This window comes from Dasypus novemcinctus, chromosome 24 (assembly GCF_030445035.2).
Source record: "Dasypus novemcinctus isolate mDasNov1 chromosome 24, mDasNov1.1.hap2, whole genome shotgun sequence".
Taxonomy (NCBI): domain Eukaryota; kingdom Metazoa; phylum Chordata; class Mammalia; order Cingulata; family Dasypodidae; genus Dasypus; species Dasypus novemcinctus.
In genome coordinates, this window is record NC_080696.1 from 62,117,922 (window position 1) to 62,134,100 (window position 16,179).

Consider the following 16,179-nt stretch of genomic DNA (forward strand, 5'->3'; position numbering starts at 1 on the left):
TGCTTTTTCATAAGGATCAATTGTTCGACCACCTCCCTTGCCCCAAGAGCTGCTGGAGTAAAGTCCTCAGACGGGCATGGGAAGGGGCACTGCGCTTGGACAGGCTGAGGCTTCCCCTTGGCCAGCTCCCATTTCCTCCCCAACCCTCGCCATCACCTGGGCTGGGGACCCTGACCTGGCCTCTCCCACCCTGTGGATGACGTCACCCCCCGCCTCCCCCTCCTGAGACAATGGACATCTGCACTCTCAGAACTGGACCGGGAGCCCTCGAAGCACAGGGCACCTTCTGGGATTCGAGGGCACCCCCTCCTGTTCGCTGTACCCCACTCTCTATGGCTCCTTTCCCAAACTCCATCTTCCTCTCTCCTCCTGGATCATCATCCTCTTTGCTTCTGGCCCTTCCAGAAATGGCCAAATACATTTTGCTTTCTCTTACCCTCCCCCCCCCCTTTTTCCCCTTCTTTCTTTATTTTTAATGTTACATTAAAAGAATATGAGGTCCCCAGATACCCCCCACTCCCCTCACCCCACTCCTCCCACATCAACAACCTCTTTCATCATGGCACATTCATTGCATTTGGTGAATATATTTTGGAACACTGCTGTACCACATGGATAGTGGTTTACATTGTAGTTTACACTCTCCCCCAGTCCACCCAGTGGGCCATGGCAGGACATACAGTGTCTAACATCTGCCCCTGCAGTACCACCCAGGACAACTCCAAGTCCTGAAAATGCCCCCACATCCTATCTCTTCTTCCTTTCCCTACCCTCAGCAGCTACCATGGCCACTGTCTCCACGTCAATGCTACAATTTCTTCCATTACTAATCACAATAGTTCCATAGTAGAATATCAAGTTAAGTCCACTCTAATCCATACTCTTTTCTCCAGCCTGTGGACCCCTGGATTCTCACCCCCCATTGACCTCCTATCACTGACCAGCTATCACTCAAATCCCTTCATTTATTCTTTCAACAAATGTTTTTTTGTGAACTAGACATGGTCTATCTCCCACCCAAGATTTGAGAAGAAAATTCTAGTTTTTAAACAGAGCTGCCACGTAGTGAAAATAGAAGTTCCAAACTGTTTTCCACCAAAGGGCATACAGTAAAGTGTCCATCTCCTTCAACCCCGGCCCTCCCCTGCAAACCAACAACTGCTATCAGGTTCCTGAGCACCCTTCTGCTGGGAGGGGGAACCCAATGTATATGGAATTGTAAATCACCTGCTTTTTTCACTCAACTTTCAGAGTTTCCCATAATTCAAAGCAATCCTTCTGTGGTGTTCTTTTTCTAGGGGTGTGGCCCTCCAACATAGGGGTGTTTCAGGAGGGATTCCACCAGCCTCCACCAATGGGCATTCGGGGGCGTCCGGTGTTTGGCTCTGGTCTACTTGCGACGCCCCATCCCGTCTCTCATCACACTGGACTCTGAGCTCCAATCCAATCTGTTTTTATTCACCAATATACTCCCGCTCTAGCTCTGTGCTGGCCCAGAGAGGGTCCTAAGTAGATATTTGAAGAATGAAACTTCATTAGATGCTTGCTATATTATTTTGATGTATCTTTTAAGTAGCATCTTGAGATAGACAAGTGGGACATTCCCATTTTACAGATGGGGAAGCCAAGGCCCCCTTCCCTCCTACGACTCTCCCATCCCTCCCTTCACCTGCCCCTTGGACATCTGCTCTCAGAAGGCCCCTAGACAATTCAATCTACATGGATTCACAGCGGAAACCACCATCTCCCCGGCTGTGGCGTCCATCCGGGGAAGTCTGCCGCTGCCCACCATCCACCAGCCGGCCCCTCTCCCAACTCCCCTGTTAGTCTGTCGTGAAGTCTGGGTAATTCCATCTCCCCTGGACCTCTCAACCTGCCCTCCCCCTGCTCAGACTCAGCTTCGGGCGTTATGGTCCATCCTGGCGACCACTGCAATGGTCTCTTTGAGTGCAGCATTCTGTCAAGTGCCCGCAGCAACACATACACCACAGAGAATTTTTTAGGATGAGCCCTTAGCCGTGAACCAGGGCATGGCCCATCGTTTTGGTGCCTCCTGTGTGACCCCCCAGCATCCTGGATTTTGGGGAAATCATTCTATTGAAAGATTTTAATTCACGCTATGGTATATACGGCATACCCTCATAACATATTGCTTGGTCTGTGTATAAAGGCCTCTTTTTAAAAAAATTGATTTTTTAAATGAAGTTAAGTGAAAACATCATAAATACATGCTCACTAAAGTCGAACTTGTGGTGAAAAGAGAAAGAAGGATGCCTCATGTACTTAGGCAGGAGGAAAAGAGGAAAAACTTTGTAAGCAAATCATCTGTGTCAACGGGGCTGCGTTCCACCCACATACCGAAGTCCAGCAGCTCTGGGCTCAGACACTCAGCAGCAGCGACTGTTCTTGGGCAATGAATATGCAGATTCCCAGTGGTCCATTCCAGCTTGGAGGCCTCAAGGATCCTGGGGACCCAGGGCCCAACCTCCCCGCCAACGAGTGCATGGACAGGCTCTGCGCGCAGCCTGGGACTCGGGCCTTTCTGAAGGTCCTAATCACAGTCCAAGGCTGTAATGCACTGAATGTATCTGAATTACCCCCCAGTAGGCATCCCTGAACTCTTGGGGTGGGGTTTCCTGGCACATTGCCAGCACTCCCTCAAAGACTCCCCTGAGATTTCAATGGTTACTTTAAATTGACACCCTGTAAAAGGCGGATGAACACACAGAAGTATCACAGGACGGTAGCAAAAGAAATCTAAATGTTGAAACACTGATTGTTGTCATTGCCCTGGCCTCTCACTCACTAGTGACTTGGGCTGACCAAACTATGGGCTGCTGTCCAGGAACACATCAGAATTGGGTAGATGGGCCGAACAGGGGACTTAAGTTTCAAACTGTCTAGAAACCACACCCAACCACCAAGAACACATGTTAAAACAACTCTAATTGTATATTTCAAAGAACGGTAATTTCGTTTTACTGTAGTCAGTAGTAATTCCAAACTAAATACATGCATGTCTTCTTTTCCATATTTATGCACACTTTTGGTGGGGTGTGAGCGATTGCTTTTCTTCCCTTTCCTGCATAAATTAGCATTGAACTCAGACTTTGTAATGCACCTTGAGCTCTGGAGGCAGCTAATGATGGGAACTTACAGCATGTGACTGCTTAGTGAGCTGCTCGGAGGGCACGGTCTCAAAATGGATGTTGTAGGCATGGTGGCTGGGCCCTCCAGTTGCAAGCAACAGAAGCCAAGTCTGACTTAGGTTAGCAAAAAAGGGATTCCTTGGAAGGGATGGGTGCTCCCTGAACCAAGAGATGATCTGGGTGTCCAGTTAGTGGAGACTTCTCCCTCGGGGGTGAATGCATTTTTACTTCTGGTCATTGCACTTAAGTCCTCAGATCAAGCAAACTATTTGCCCAGCCCAAGATGCAGGCCCCAGGTGGAGGTGAGATAACTTGATTGACAAGCTCTCCAGTACTGGAGTCAATGAGGGAAGTTTTGCAGTTGGCAGAAGAAGGGGGAATGGAACCTAGGCAGGCAAAACCAGTACTCGTCCACTTCAGTTGTGCTTTGCGTAGAATGGGATTTGAGATGGGGCATGGGAATTCTTCAGGGCAAACCTTCACTGCTAGGAGGACCAACAAGTAGCACACAAATCTGGCATTGGTGAAGGATCAGATCCCACCTCCCCTGGTTCTCTTCCATGGTGGGCAGTAGGTCTCCTTGCCCCTGGGCTGACTGTGCAGAGAGACTATCAGAACCAGAGGCCCACTGGGGAGCAGCAAGATCTGAACTGACCTGGTCAAGTGTCTCACACAAGCTGGATGGCTCCTGAGCCAACCAGAGCCCAATCAGGCTGTGGTCCTCTCAGGCCTCTGCCTCTTCAGAGATGCCCCACCCCAGTGGCCTCCATTCCCTCACATGTCTAATGTTGATAATAGCTGTACCTGACTCACAAGGCTGTTGTGAAGAAATACTATAATGCTTACAGTGCTTAACAAAAGTAGGGATCCAGTGGGTGCTAGCTATTGCCAATAATGGTCCATCCTTGGCTGCCATCTTGCCTCAGGTGCTCTACTAAGACTCCAGCTCCATGAATGAGGCCCACTCCATGGGATTGGGGATGGAAAACCTTTGGCAACCCCCTCTCCTCACGGCAGGGTGGCTGTAGGATCCATTCTAAATGTTTGCATGTTTGGGATCCTGCTATTTACCAAATCAGCCGCCATGTACACCTGCCTGCCTGAGAGCCTCCCCACTGCTCGGGACCTTCGGTGCCATTCAGGCTGATCCCACTTCTGACACCAGGACCCACCCTGCAGCCAGGTCAGCTTTCATGAGCCCCAGACTCCAATGCTGCTTTTCTTAGCTGGTCTTTCCTGATGATGTCCTTGCAAACCCTGAGGCCAAGCCCTTTTCTCTGACAAGACCCCAGCCCCAGACGGAACTGATCCTATCAGAAATACAAGAAAAAACAAAGGCAAAGAGAGAATTCTCCCATAATCTTTCCTCCCAGGGATGCCCACTCTTATTCTATATGCTTCCTTCTAGCCTTTTTGTACAGGAGGCCCACATCCCAAATAAAACAAAAGGATCAAATGTACGTGCATTGTGTCTCTTGCTTTAATATTTTATCATAAGTATCTTCTCCTATCATTCAATATTTTTGGATATATAATTTTTTGTGGGTGCATAATTCCCTCAAACTTTATTTAAGCCATCGCCAATTGTTGAGCATTTAGGTTTCGACCTCTTGGTTCTTCCCTCCCTGGGTCCCTGGAAATGACCTGGCTCTTGTCTCATCTACTTTTCAACGGTAGACTAATCCTGAGGCCCCAACTCCAAGAAATCCTTGTTACATTTCACCTACCAAGTGGGCCATGGGCAAAGGCAACCAGAGCCCAGGAAATTGGGCTTCTGACCTTCTTCCCTTACTTTGCACCCCCACTCTCCTCAGACCCTGTCCAAACACCCTTTCTGCTCCTTTCTCTAGCCATGCTCTCAATATCCCAGAATGCCTTGCAGTCACCCCTAAGAAGCAGCACAGCTTGTTCCAAAGACTTCACACACAGGGTAGGGGCCTGTTACCTTAATAAGTGACATAAGTGATATTTCTTGAGCACTTGCTCTATGCTTAGCACTGTGCTAGGCTTCTCACCTGGACTCAGTTAATCCTCACAGAAACCCCCGGGGGGAAGACATTATTTCACAAAGGAGGAAACTGAGGCACAGAGGCACTAAGTAGTTAGCAAGCCAGCGGAGCACCGGAATTTGCACCTGGGCAGTTGAATGCCAGAACCCAGGCTACTTTGCAGCTCTCAGACTAGCATTTAATTGAGGATTCTAAACAATGTTCCATTAACAGAGACTTGGTCTCCCTACTGTAATTGTCCCCATCAAGTCACGCAACATAAACAGTCAACCCAGATGCCCTCAGGTCGCATATGTCTCCTGGTGTCCTGACTTTGCTTTCAAACTGTGGTTCTTTCAGCAGGCTGTAGAGCAGGGAGGCCCTGGCCTGAACTCTGGAAGGAACAGGAAGGGCACGTGGCTCTTGGGAGTGCGGGCAGGTGCCTCGGGTGCGTGGTGGCCTCACCTGTCTCCTCTGCAAAACGGCGCCCTCGCCTAGGGAGGCCATGATGCATCCAAAGCAATTAGCCCTGGGCCTCAGCTGTTTGCCTCTTTGTGAGGAAAATCTTCCCCCCTAGGCCTCCACCTCTGACCTTTTCCCTTCCGACTCTCTCCTCCCTCCCCGTCTCCCTTTCTCTCCCCCTTCACACACACACAAACACTGAGGGGTCAGGTGTGGTCGAATACCTAGTCATCTATTCTCCTCTTGGGGAAAATGCTCTTTCGCTCACAGCTCACGGGCAATGGCTCATTGTGATAGTGGAGGCCAAACCGCAGAGGCTGGGGGTTGAGTGGAGAGAGGATTGTCCTTCAGGAAGCCCCCAGGAACAGCAAGCTAGGGAAATGGCAACACACACAGGAGACAGACACCTACTTCTCTGCATATAAAGAGCACTTACAAGTCAATAAGAAAAAAAGATATTTTTAAAGTCCAATATGAAAACGGGCAAAGGATATGACAGGCAGTTCCAAGGAAAATCAATACAAGAGGTCCATAAAAATACAAATAGTTGCTTCCCCTGGCTCATAATGAATGAAATGCAAATCTGGACAAGCAAACATGGCCACTGGCAAGCTTTTTAATGCACGAGAATGGTGAGGAGTGGCAAGGATGGGGGGAGGCCACTCCCTCAGGTGCTCTCCGAGAAGTCTCTGTCCAGACCACGCAGGAAGGGGAGGGAAAGAACCCAACACGCACGCCTTGCCACCGCAATCCCACTGCTCGCAATTTACACCAGCATCTGGGGGCTGGAGGCAGGGAACAGTGCTCTGAGCAGAGGGAACAGCGTGCCTTGGGAGGAAGGCTCGTGGCATAGTGGACGGACAGACAGAACTTCCGTGGGACTGTCGTGGCAGCACTCAGGGTTCCCTGCCCGGTGGCCGTCATCCTCTCTGAGGAGGACAGAAGTCACCTTGAAGTGTGGGGGGATGAGGGGTGCAGGGCGGGTCAGAGGGTCTGGCTGAAGTGGACGCCCATAGACCTGGAGGCCGGCGGCTGACCGACTGGCCTGGGCCTCGCATCTTGACAAGCGTTTTCCATCTCCAAACGCCCCTGAGAGTGGCTGACATTGGGCTGGGGTGGCGGGAGGTGATGAGGAGAGTGGCCTGGGAGGCGCTGGGACAGGGCGGAGGGCGAGGTCGCGGCTCCTGCCGTCCAGCCGGGCTGCAGCAGGTGGGACGTGCCTCTGCCCTAGAAGGAGTCGAGGAGGGTCTCGGGGCCGTGGACCAGGGCTCCCAGCAGCAGGGGGTGGGGCCTGGGGAGGGAGCGGCCGGTGGACCTTGTGTTCTGCGCTTACTCCTGCTGCCCACTGGGCTGCCATTGCTGCCTGTTGAAGATGGGAGAGTTTACTGAGTACCGGGTGGGTGCCAGGCACTGCTGTGGGCACTGGGGCTGGACCCGTGGGCGAGACGGGTGAAGCCACTGCCCTTGAGGACCATGGGAAAAAGGTGGCACAGAGAGAGAGAGACCTGGTCAGGGGGAGCACAAAGACAAGGTGGGATGCTAGGGGACTGAGGTCAAGGCTGTGAAATAAACAGGTGCAACCCCGGCCTCTGGCCTCGCCCTTCGTGGAAGAGGGCAAGTTTACAAGGGAGTCTTAGCTACATGCCTTCTAGCTGTTCTCGGGCAAGTTATGGAACTCTCTGTGCCTCAGTTTCCCTGCCAGTTAAATGGGGATGCTTGATGGCAGAACCTGCCTCAGGTGCTGTGTAACACTGAGCTGTGCCAGGTCGTGGGCAGTGAACAAAGACTAAGCAGCGGCTGCTTGAGTACGAGGCACCCAGTTCTGGGCATGTGCGGACCAAAACAACGGTCAAAAGGCCTGTCCTGAGAGGGGCAGTTGCAGTGGGCTCCTTAAATAGAATCAGAGACTTTCAAGCCTAGAAGCAAATCTGGACCGACTCCCCAGCCAGTGCTTCCCACCACACCATCCAGTCTGCTCTTGGATGCCTCCAGTGAGGGGTGGCTCCCTACTTCTAAAGATATCCCACTCCTCTCCTGCTTAAAACCCTTTAACGGATCCTCCACTACCCCTGACATCAAACTTAACTCCTCCTCAGGCTTCCACCATCTAGCCCCTGCCAACCTCTGGCCTCACCTTGCCCCCTTGCTCTCTCTTTGCCAGCTCCCCTGGCCCCCTCACTGATTTCTTCTGCATCTGAGCTTTGCACACGCTAGTCCCTCTGCCTGAATGCCCTTCCCGTCCTTACTGGTTAAGCCTTGCGCTTGGGTCGCTTCCATCTTATCTTCCTAGCAGGCCGAGCCCCAAACCAGGCCAGAAGCCCCCGGAGCCCTTGGCGTGACACTCCCCTTTCTTGTAAGTACTGGTTTAAGGGCAGGACTGTCTTCCTTCTGTGACCCGAGCTGCCTCCCCTTCACCTTGACCGCAGGCACCTGCCACGCCCTGGCTGCTTCAGCTCAGCAAAGCTCCTCCACTAGGCAGCCCTCCTCCCCTCCGCCACAGAGACAGTGGCGGCTGTCACCTGCTTTCTGTGGCCCAGTATCTGTCCCTTCTTTCCCAGGGGAGGGGCAGTTCATTTTGAATCCACAAGTCCACAGTGCGCCAAATGGAGCCAATGAGATTTCATTCCCTCACTTGCCCCCGGAACTTTCCTGAAGGAAGGGCTCTCTGCGGTGGTCGCCGGGAGGTACAGGGTAGCTGGAGGTGCCGGCGGCCACCAGTGCCACTCAGAGGGCAGAGCGGGTGGGGACAGAGACGAGCCCTGACGTCACTGCTCAACGCCCCGGGTCCGGCCAGCTGGAAAGCGGATCCACGGGAGCCCACGCCTTCTCTTTCTGCCTTGGCAGGTCTGAGTAGCATTTTCTATCCCCAGAGGACTTCCCCGGAGCCCACCCCGTGTGGGCGCCGCCTCGCAGGCTGCCCAGCTACTCCGTCCTCGTGCAGGGCGAGCGCAGCCGTGCCTGCCCCAACCCGTGCTGGTCCCCTCTCACCCCGGAGGCTCGTGGCCGCCGCGTCGCTCCAGGTTCCCACCTAAACCCTCCTGATGGGAATTCTTGGGCTGGGGCTCGGGGATGTGCCTTGTAAACCAGCCCCGGGGTTCTGACCCTGGATGGGACTGTCCCACGGATTCTCGCGGAAAGGTCTTGGATGGCCTCGCAGGTGACTGCACGTGACTGCCTCGGGACACGGCAACTGGACTCTTCTCGGGTGTGGCACCACCTCTACCTCCAAGGGCAGCCCAAGGAGGGAGGAAAATGCTGTCCCTGCTGCCACCTCCCCTGCCCATCTCTCGGTGTCGGAAATGGAAGCTGAACGGGGTCCAACCCAGGTGCCGGCACATTCCACATTCCAGCGCCCACCGCCCTGCTGCGCGGCTGGGCAGCGATCCCAGCCTGGACCTCGGTTTCCTGATCTGAAAAGTGGGGACACTGGCCACTGGGGTCAGGGGAGGAGGACAGGGGACAGTGTAGCCAAGGACCTGGCCTGGCACAGCGGGGAGGGTTCACCAAATAGGAACAAGGGCGAGTTTTGTGGCTGTCGTCGGTACCGTTACCATGGACGAGTGTTCCGGAAGAGCGGAGCGGGAAGAAGACGCGGCGCTGCACCAAAGAGAGGGCGTCGAGTGACTCGCCCAGGCTCGAGCTGAACGGGCACCTCGGGGCGTCGGGGTGTGGATGGCTCCCGAGGTCTCGGGGTTGAGGACAGGCCATGCACTAGCCCGTGCAACTCCCCCGCACTCTGCGGGGTCATCACTGTTCCCAACTCACAGACGGGATCGTGGGCTCAGGGGGACAGAACAGGAAGGTGACATGGCCAGGGCGGACCCTGGGTGGGCTGAATTCTAAGATGCTGCGCTCCAGTTCTCCATAGCACACGGAACATGTCAGAGTCAAGGGCACAGCGGGAGGTCCTGGGCAGAGGCTGGTCCTGCCTCCACCAGCTGTCCCAGTGCCCACGGGCAGCCGGCTGACCCCGTGTAGGGAAGCCTGGCATAAGCACTTCACTTCGGCACCTTCGGCCCCCCTCTTTGCTATAGGACTCATTTATGCTCTCAGTTTCCTCTATTGGGTCTTTTAGAAGAGATCTGAGAGGCCAAGGGGCCAGAGGTCAGCCCTGCCCGGAAGACTCCTAAAAGCCATTCTGGGTAAAGGAATGGCCACCGGGCCCCTTGGCCACAACTCACAGCCCCCCTGGAGCCAACCTCAGCACTCACGCCTTCCTTCCTGTGCCCAGCTCAGCCTGGCTGTCCTTAACTTCGCCCTGGTTTTAATGCCCCCTCCCTGTGCATGGAGCTCCTGGTCTGCACTTTCCAGGCCTCCTGGGGCCGGAGCCGCTCTATCAGGTGCTCTTTCCACGCCTTCCATCGTGTGTTTAGCTTCCAGTACATTGCACGTGTACTTCTTCACGTGTCCCTCTGCCTGGCCATCCAGGTGGCCTTGAAATCAAGAAAGCTGCTGTGCTTGCCTTGAGCCGGTTATTTTGAATTTCGAGACCACAGACTCGGTCTGAAGATAAGTGCCACAGTTGGCCACCACGTCCATCTGCGAGACGCACAACGGTGGGAGGAAGGTTCCGGTGAGAATTTTCTTTGTTATAAGTAACTAATACGATCAGCAATCTCTATTCAAATTTGATTTTCAGACCCGTGTATTTAAGTTCCTTTTCTTCTCAGTTTTTATTCTCTGCTTTGAAACAGAACCCCAAATCAACAACTAATTTATTACAGAATAGCCTGTGATTTTATTCTACTTAATCTGTCTCTAAATGATAACTTGCCACCCCAAAGTATATGGCTAGAGATAAAAGCAGGGCTGAAATTAGGAAAAAAAAAAAAAAATACAAGTGAGAAAAAAAAAAGGAGCTGTGGTTTCTCATTTTCCCCTTCAAGCATAAATTGTTGAGTAAGGAGATTTTTAAAAGCCAGAAATTGCTCTGGAGTGAACCAAAGCTGGAAGTCAGGGAACTGGCGCAAAACGCATCTGGCATTTCAGGGTTTGGAGGAAAGGGTGGCTGCCATGGGTAACTGCACTTACCCACAGCCTACTCCAGCTCCTGTCATCCATGAAGAGGACATTTCCACACACACGGGAGAGGGAGAACAAATGGGAAAAATCAACGTCCAAATTCGAAACGACCGCCGCGGTGTGGTTGTTCTTCTGGGGGCCCCACTGCGCCTTTGACTCGCCGATTCGCTGATTGCTCAGAGCAAGAAAAACCAAGTCCCCAGAACCAGAGTTCAACCAAGACTGAGCAGAAAAGCCACCAGTTGAGTTTGCTCTCTCTATACAGTGGTTCTCAACTGGGGGTGATTTGGGGCCCCTAGGGGCCATTTGGCAATGTCTGGAGACATTTTGGTTGTCACAGCTGGGGGAGGGCAGGGGCTCCTGGCATCTCGTGGGACGCTGCCCACCCCTAAAATGCACAGGACGGCCCCCCAGCAGAGAATGATCCCGACCCCAATAGCAACAGTGCAGCCATGGTGCATGCGTGCAGGCGTGCGTGGATGTGTGTGTGGACACGTGGCCTGAATTCACTCGGGGGCAGGGACTGGTATGGCATCTTCGCAAAGTTTCCACAACTTGGAGACACCGAGTGCAGCCTACGCCCCTGCATGTTTTATGTAAGCATCTGAAGGATGAACTGGGCTCTGTTTTCTTTCATGAAAGCTAAAAGATCTTGTCATCTGCTAACGTGGCCAGTGGTGAAAAGGACTATTTTTCAAAAGTGCTAAGAGGAAAATGGTGCTGGGCTTAGCGCAGGGAAATGCGTGTCCTGCCTCCACGCTTTGCCTGCCGTGGCGCGGTTTTGGCTTCTCCCCTGTGGAATTCTGACTTGTGGCGAAAGGTCGCCAAGCTGTGAAGCAGCGAGACTCCCCAGGAGCTAAAGTTCCGATGATTTTATTGGCATGACGAGGAGCCTGGGGTCCGCCAAAGTCAACAGCCCTGCCCTGGGACCAAGCCTGTCAGTTCTGGGGTAACGCGTCCCTACTGTGCTTGACCGTCCCCTTCCAACTGGATGGCTTAGCTTGGGGAGGAGCTGGGGGGAGGGGGACACGCCGTTCTCCCCTCGCCCCTCCCTCTCTCAGCTCCCCAAAGGAAAGCCCCCCTCCCCTGGCACTTGCAGCTCTTACTTTCCTTGCCCTCCCTAAAAGAGGGCTGTCCTGCCCTAAGTTTGCTTGAGGGAGGACTCCGTTGCAGGGGACACCTGTGTGACCTCAAACCTGCAGCTCTGGAAGAGAAAGTGGCTCCTTGAGGAACGCGCCTTTTGGAAAGATGCATCTGCAGCTTTTTCAAACTGTGAGTGTGCCCCTCCTTTGAGCTTCCTTCAGACCCTTTCATTTCTGCTCAAATGATCTCGCTTGGAAATTTTGCCTTGGGAAGAAAAGACTCATAGTGGGGGCTCCAGGAGGCAGACCTGGCTTTGGCTCCTTGCCCCGTGGGCACACACGTCTCCCTGAGGACCGTCCTGATGGCCGGCTGTGCCCAGTGAGCCTCTCCTCCGCCCACAGCGGCTCCCCCCACTCCACTTGCCAGGAGGGAAGGGCATTTTGTGAGCCCGTCGGGCAGACAGAAAGTTGAGGTTACGGGAGCAGATGGGTGCGCCCGGCCTGGTGGCCTCTCTCAGGGCCACACTTGCTCGCTGCTGGCGAGCGGGTGGGGCGCCCTTCAGGGGCTCTGGCTGTTAGTGTCGTTTTTAGCGATGGTGCTTGGGGTCCGGGTGACGATCCCCAGGGGTCAGTAGGCATTTGCGGAGTTTCGTCCACCTCCCGACCCCCAAGGACAGGCAGCCAGGAGATCCTAGACCCGGTGAAGGCACCGTCTCCTGCCGCTAAGGCTCCTGAGTTCCTCTGTCCCTCTCCGTCTGGCCTGCTGGGCATCGGCCTGGCCAGAGGGTCCCAGCACCCTCCTCTGAGTTCTCCCCAGCCCAGCAGCAGGACCCAGCTGTGAGCACCCGCAGCTCGGGCATTCAGTAGGCAAAGAAGGGCTCCCAGTGGCCCCGGTCAGAGTGACACCAGGTCTGACCCTTGCATCAGCTTGGAGGTCCCATTGCCCCTGGACCCAGACACAAGAGGCTGCGCCCAGAGCCGGGGCGGCTCCCGGAGGAGCGCAGGTGAGGGCCAGGTGCGGCTGGAGGAGCGCAGGAAGAGTGTGCCAGCATGTGCGGCCACGGGCGGCCGGGGAGGCGTCCGGGAACCCCAGAGCCCAAGGTCAGACAGCAAGCTCCCTCCCTTCCCACCTCCGCCGGGGTAAGGGGGCACCTACCTCCCAGAAGCACCAGGACACAAAGGTAGGGGAGCATGGCTGGGGCTCCCGTCGGGGCTGGCAGCACGGCCTCCGGGGCACGGCGCGCGGAGCTCGAGGGCGGCCGGGGAGGCTGGCGGCGCCCGGCTGGGGTCCTGCGAAGAAGTTGAGGGTCCTGCGCCCTCGGCGCTCCCGCGCGCTCGCCGTCCCGCGCCGGTGCTGGTTGCGAGGCGAGCCGCGTACTCATAGGTCCAACTGCCGAGGAGGTGGGGACAGCCGCGGGCGTTGCGCGCACGCCGGCCCACGCGCCCGGCCCTCCTGCGCAGCCTTTCCTGCCCTTCAGACCCCCCAACAGAGCCCTCTCCCTTCGCTGGTCCTCACCTCCCCCCAACTCCTCGTCCTGGCCAGGGAGGCCGCCCCCAAACTCGCGCCCCGGGGGAGCCAGCCGGTGCGCTCCTGGCGCCAAAGCGCATCGCCAGCCAGTACGTTCCCTGGGAGGGCAAGAGGGCAGGAGTGGGGGGGGCTCTTCTATTCTCCGCAGGGTCCGGAGACCCCAGAAGTCTCCATGAGTTTTCCAGAACTTCTTGGAAAAGTCGCAGTAACTTTGGAGCGCGGCGAGCGCAGGAGCGCAGGGCACAGCCAGCTGCTCCCCGCGGGCGCTCTGGTGCGCCCCAAAGCGCATCAGTGAGGACCGCCCAGGGAGGGTCTCCCTCCACCCGCTGCTCCCACCCCCATTTCTCCTGAGTGAGTCAGTTTAGGGTAACAGCTCAGAGCCAAGGCAGCTGCGAAGGGGGGGGGGGGCGAGGAAGAGGGGAAACAGATGCGCCCAAACGAGTGTCACCTCCACCCTCTCCAACCCTGGCCCCCTCCCCTGGCCCGGCAGCTCCGGGTGGCAGGTAAGCCTGAAGGCAAGGCAGGTAGGCATCTGGGAAGGAGGGCACGTTGGCTGGATTTAGGAACGAAGAGAGAATCATTTGGATTGGAAAAAAAGGCACAGCTCCTCCCCGCTGCACCACCTGGAGAGCTGAAGCGGGACTCACCGGGAGGGTGAGGCTTCATGGGCAGTGGCCCTGGTACCCATTTTCAGCTGTTGGCCCCAACTGAGAGAGAAAGGAGCCGGGGAGAAACCAAGACAGAAGCAAGCGGAGAGAGTAAAAGAGAGAGAAGGAAGGAGAGAAGAGGGAGACAGAAAAGGAAGGAGAGGGAGGGAGAGAGGAATAAAGAGAGAGAGGGGGAGGAGGAGAAGGGGAGGAGGGGTGTGGGTGCGGGCTGGCCGGGCCCCCTTGGGGAGTGTTTGGGGAATCCGCTCAGCTCTGTGCGGCAGACCTGCCCCACCAGGAGGGGCCGACGGGCCTGGCACCCCCTCCCCTTTGATTTCTCACCTGGAATGTGGGCGAGGCTCCCAGAGCCCCCAGAACCCTTCCACTTCAGCCCCCAGATCCCCGACCGGGGACCCCTGGCTGTCTCCTCCCTGGGGGCAACAGAGGACAGCAGACGGGCAGAGGAGCCAGAGCAGGCCCTCGCACCCAGGGCCGAGGGAGAAGACAGGCGGATCTCCTGGAAACGGCAGCTTCTCCAGGATGACTCCCAACAGCAGGAAATCCGTGCGCTCTCCTGGGGGGCGGAACCCGTACCTTTCGTGGGCGAGAGGGGAGCCGTGCAGGGGAGTCTCTTTTATAAATGCATAACTGTGCTTATTTGTGACAAGCGTGTCTTTAAATTTACAAAATTTACCAACTGTGTGCTCTTCTGCCCAGACCTGGTTGGGGCCACCTCCTCGAAGCCTCCCCGAGTTCGGGGTGCTGGCAGCTGGGAACAGTCACGGTTGGAATGGGGCGGGGGCCTGGCCTTGATGTGCCAGGTAGTTTGCTTCTTCCAGAATGTCTTGTACCGTTCTTAGAAGTAGAGACTTTCCCCTCAAAGTCATGTGCTTCTTTCTTAACAACGGCATTGGCTCATTTAGAAGCTGGTGATGACGGAGGACTTGTGGGGTTCAGGCCCTGGGCTCTGTGCACTAGGAGGTGAAAAGCAGGAATTAGGGTTAGCCCTGTTTTACACAGTGGGGACCCTGAGTTCAGAGTGGTCAGGCCACTGTCCCAAGGCCACACAGCTGGAAGCTGTCATGACCACTGGGCTCTCCTGCCTCCATGGAGCGCTCCACCTCCCCTTGCTCTCTGCCCCCACGTGAAGACCCCGCACGTGGAGGGTGGAGGCCCATTGGGTAGTAACAGCCTCTCCCCGCAGGGCCTTCTAAGGGTAGCTGAACTCTGGCTGCTGAGCCTGCGAGGGCAGATGGGCCCTGAGCCTGCCCGGTCCTCACACTTGAAGATGGGGGAGCCTCTGGGGGAAAGGGCTACGCTGGCAGGGCATCCCAGGCTGTCAGGTGCAGAGCTCCTGTGTTACAGGTGGGGAAACAGAAGTGTGAGGCAGGTAAGTTACCTGTCCTGAAGCCACACGGATTTTACCCCTCCCCTGCCCCCAAACAGAGCAAATAAAATGGACAGAGATTAAACAGGACTCCTTGGGGTGCACGGGGATCAGACAAAAGAGAAAGGAGTGTGCCAAGCTAAAACATGTTTATTGGCTTCAAACATTTAATTTTTTTCTCTTTTGCTCCCTTCCTCCTCCCCTCCCCCTCCCCTTCCCTGTGGTTTTTGCTGTCTATGTCCATTTACTGTGTGATCTTCTGTATCTACTTCTCTCTCTTTTTGTCTTCTCTTGTTATCTTTTTTTTCTAGGATTCACAGGGATTCGATCCTGGGGACCTCTGATGTGGAGAGAGGTTCCCTATCAATTGCGCCACCTTGGTTCCCGGTTTCTGCTGCGCTTCACCTTGACTCGCCCCTTTGTCTCTCTTTCTGTTGCATCATCACCTTGCTGCGTGACTCACTTGTGTGGGCACTGGCTCACTGCTCAGGCACTTGGCTTGCTGCATGGGCACTCGGCTCACTGTGCAGGCACTCGGCTCACCACACGGGCACTCGGCTTACCACGTAGGCATCGACTTGCTGCATGGGCACTGGCTCACTGCACAGGCACGCAGTCTCTTCTTTTTCACCAGGAAGTCCCAGGGACCGAACCCGGGTCCTCCCATATGGTAGGCGGGGCCCTTCACTTGAGTCACATCCACTTCCCAAACATGTTTATTTTTAACAACAATAGCAACGAGCGATTTTGTTCAGACCTCATATTTTGTGGAAGGAAGGGTGGTCTCTTCTCAGTGGCTGACCCCTTTCTCACACAAAGAACAGTCGCTGGAGCACACCTGAGCTGGTCATTCTAAGACTGCGGGAGGGGGCAGGCCATCTCTGGAGCCGCGACTCGCATCCATGGCTTTGTTG

At 55.3% G+C, this 16,179-nt stretch overlaps 1 protein-coding gene across 1 annotated transcript in view; it reads right to left on the reverse strand.

Moving 5' to 3' along the window:
• The window catches only part of APCDD1L (APC down-regulated 1 like), a 52,206-nt gene extending 38,686 nt beyond the window's left edge, over positions 1 to 13,520 (reverse strand). Inside the window, 2 exon segments of the mRNA XM_058287384.1 lie at positions 12,860 to 13,057; positions 13,220 to 13,520. Coding sequence (XP_058143367.1) covers positions 12,860 to 13,057; positions 13,220 to 13,520 — 499 coding nt within the window.
• Positions 13,521 to 16,179: the final 2,659 nt, after the last annotated feature.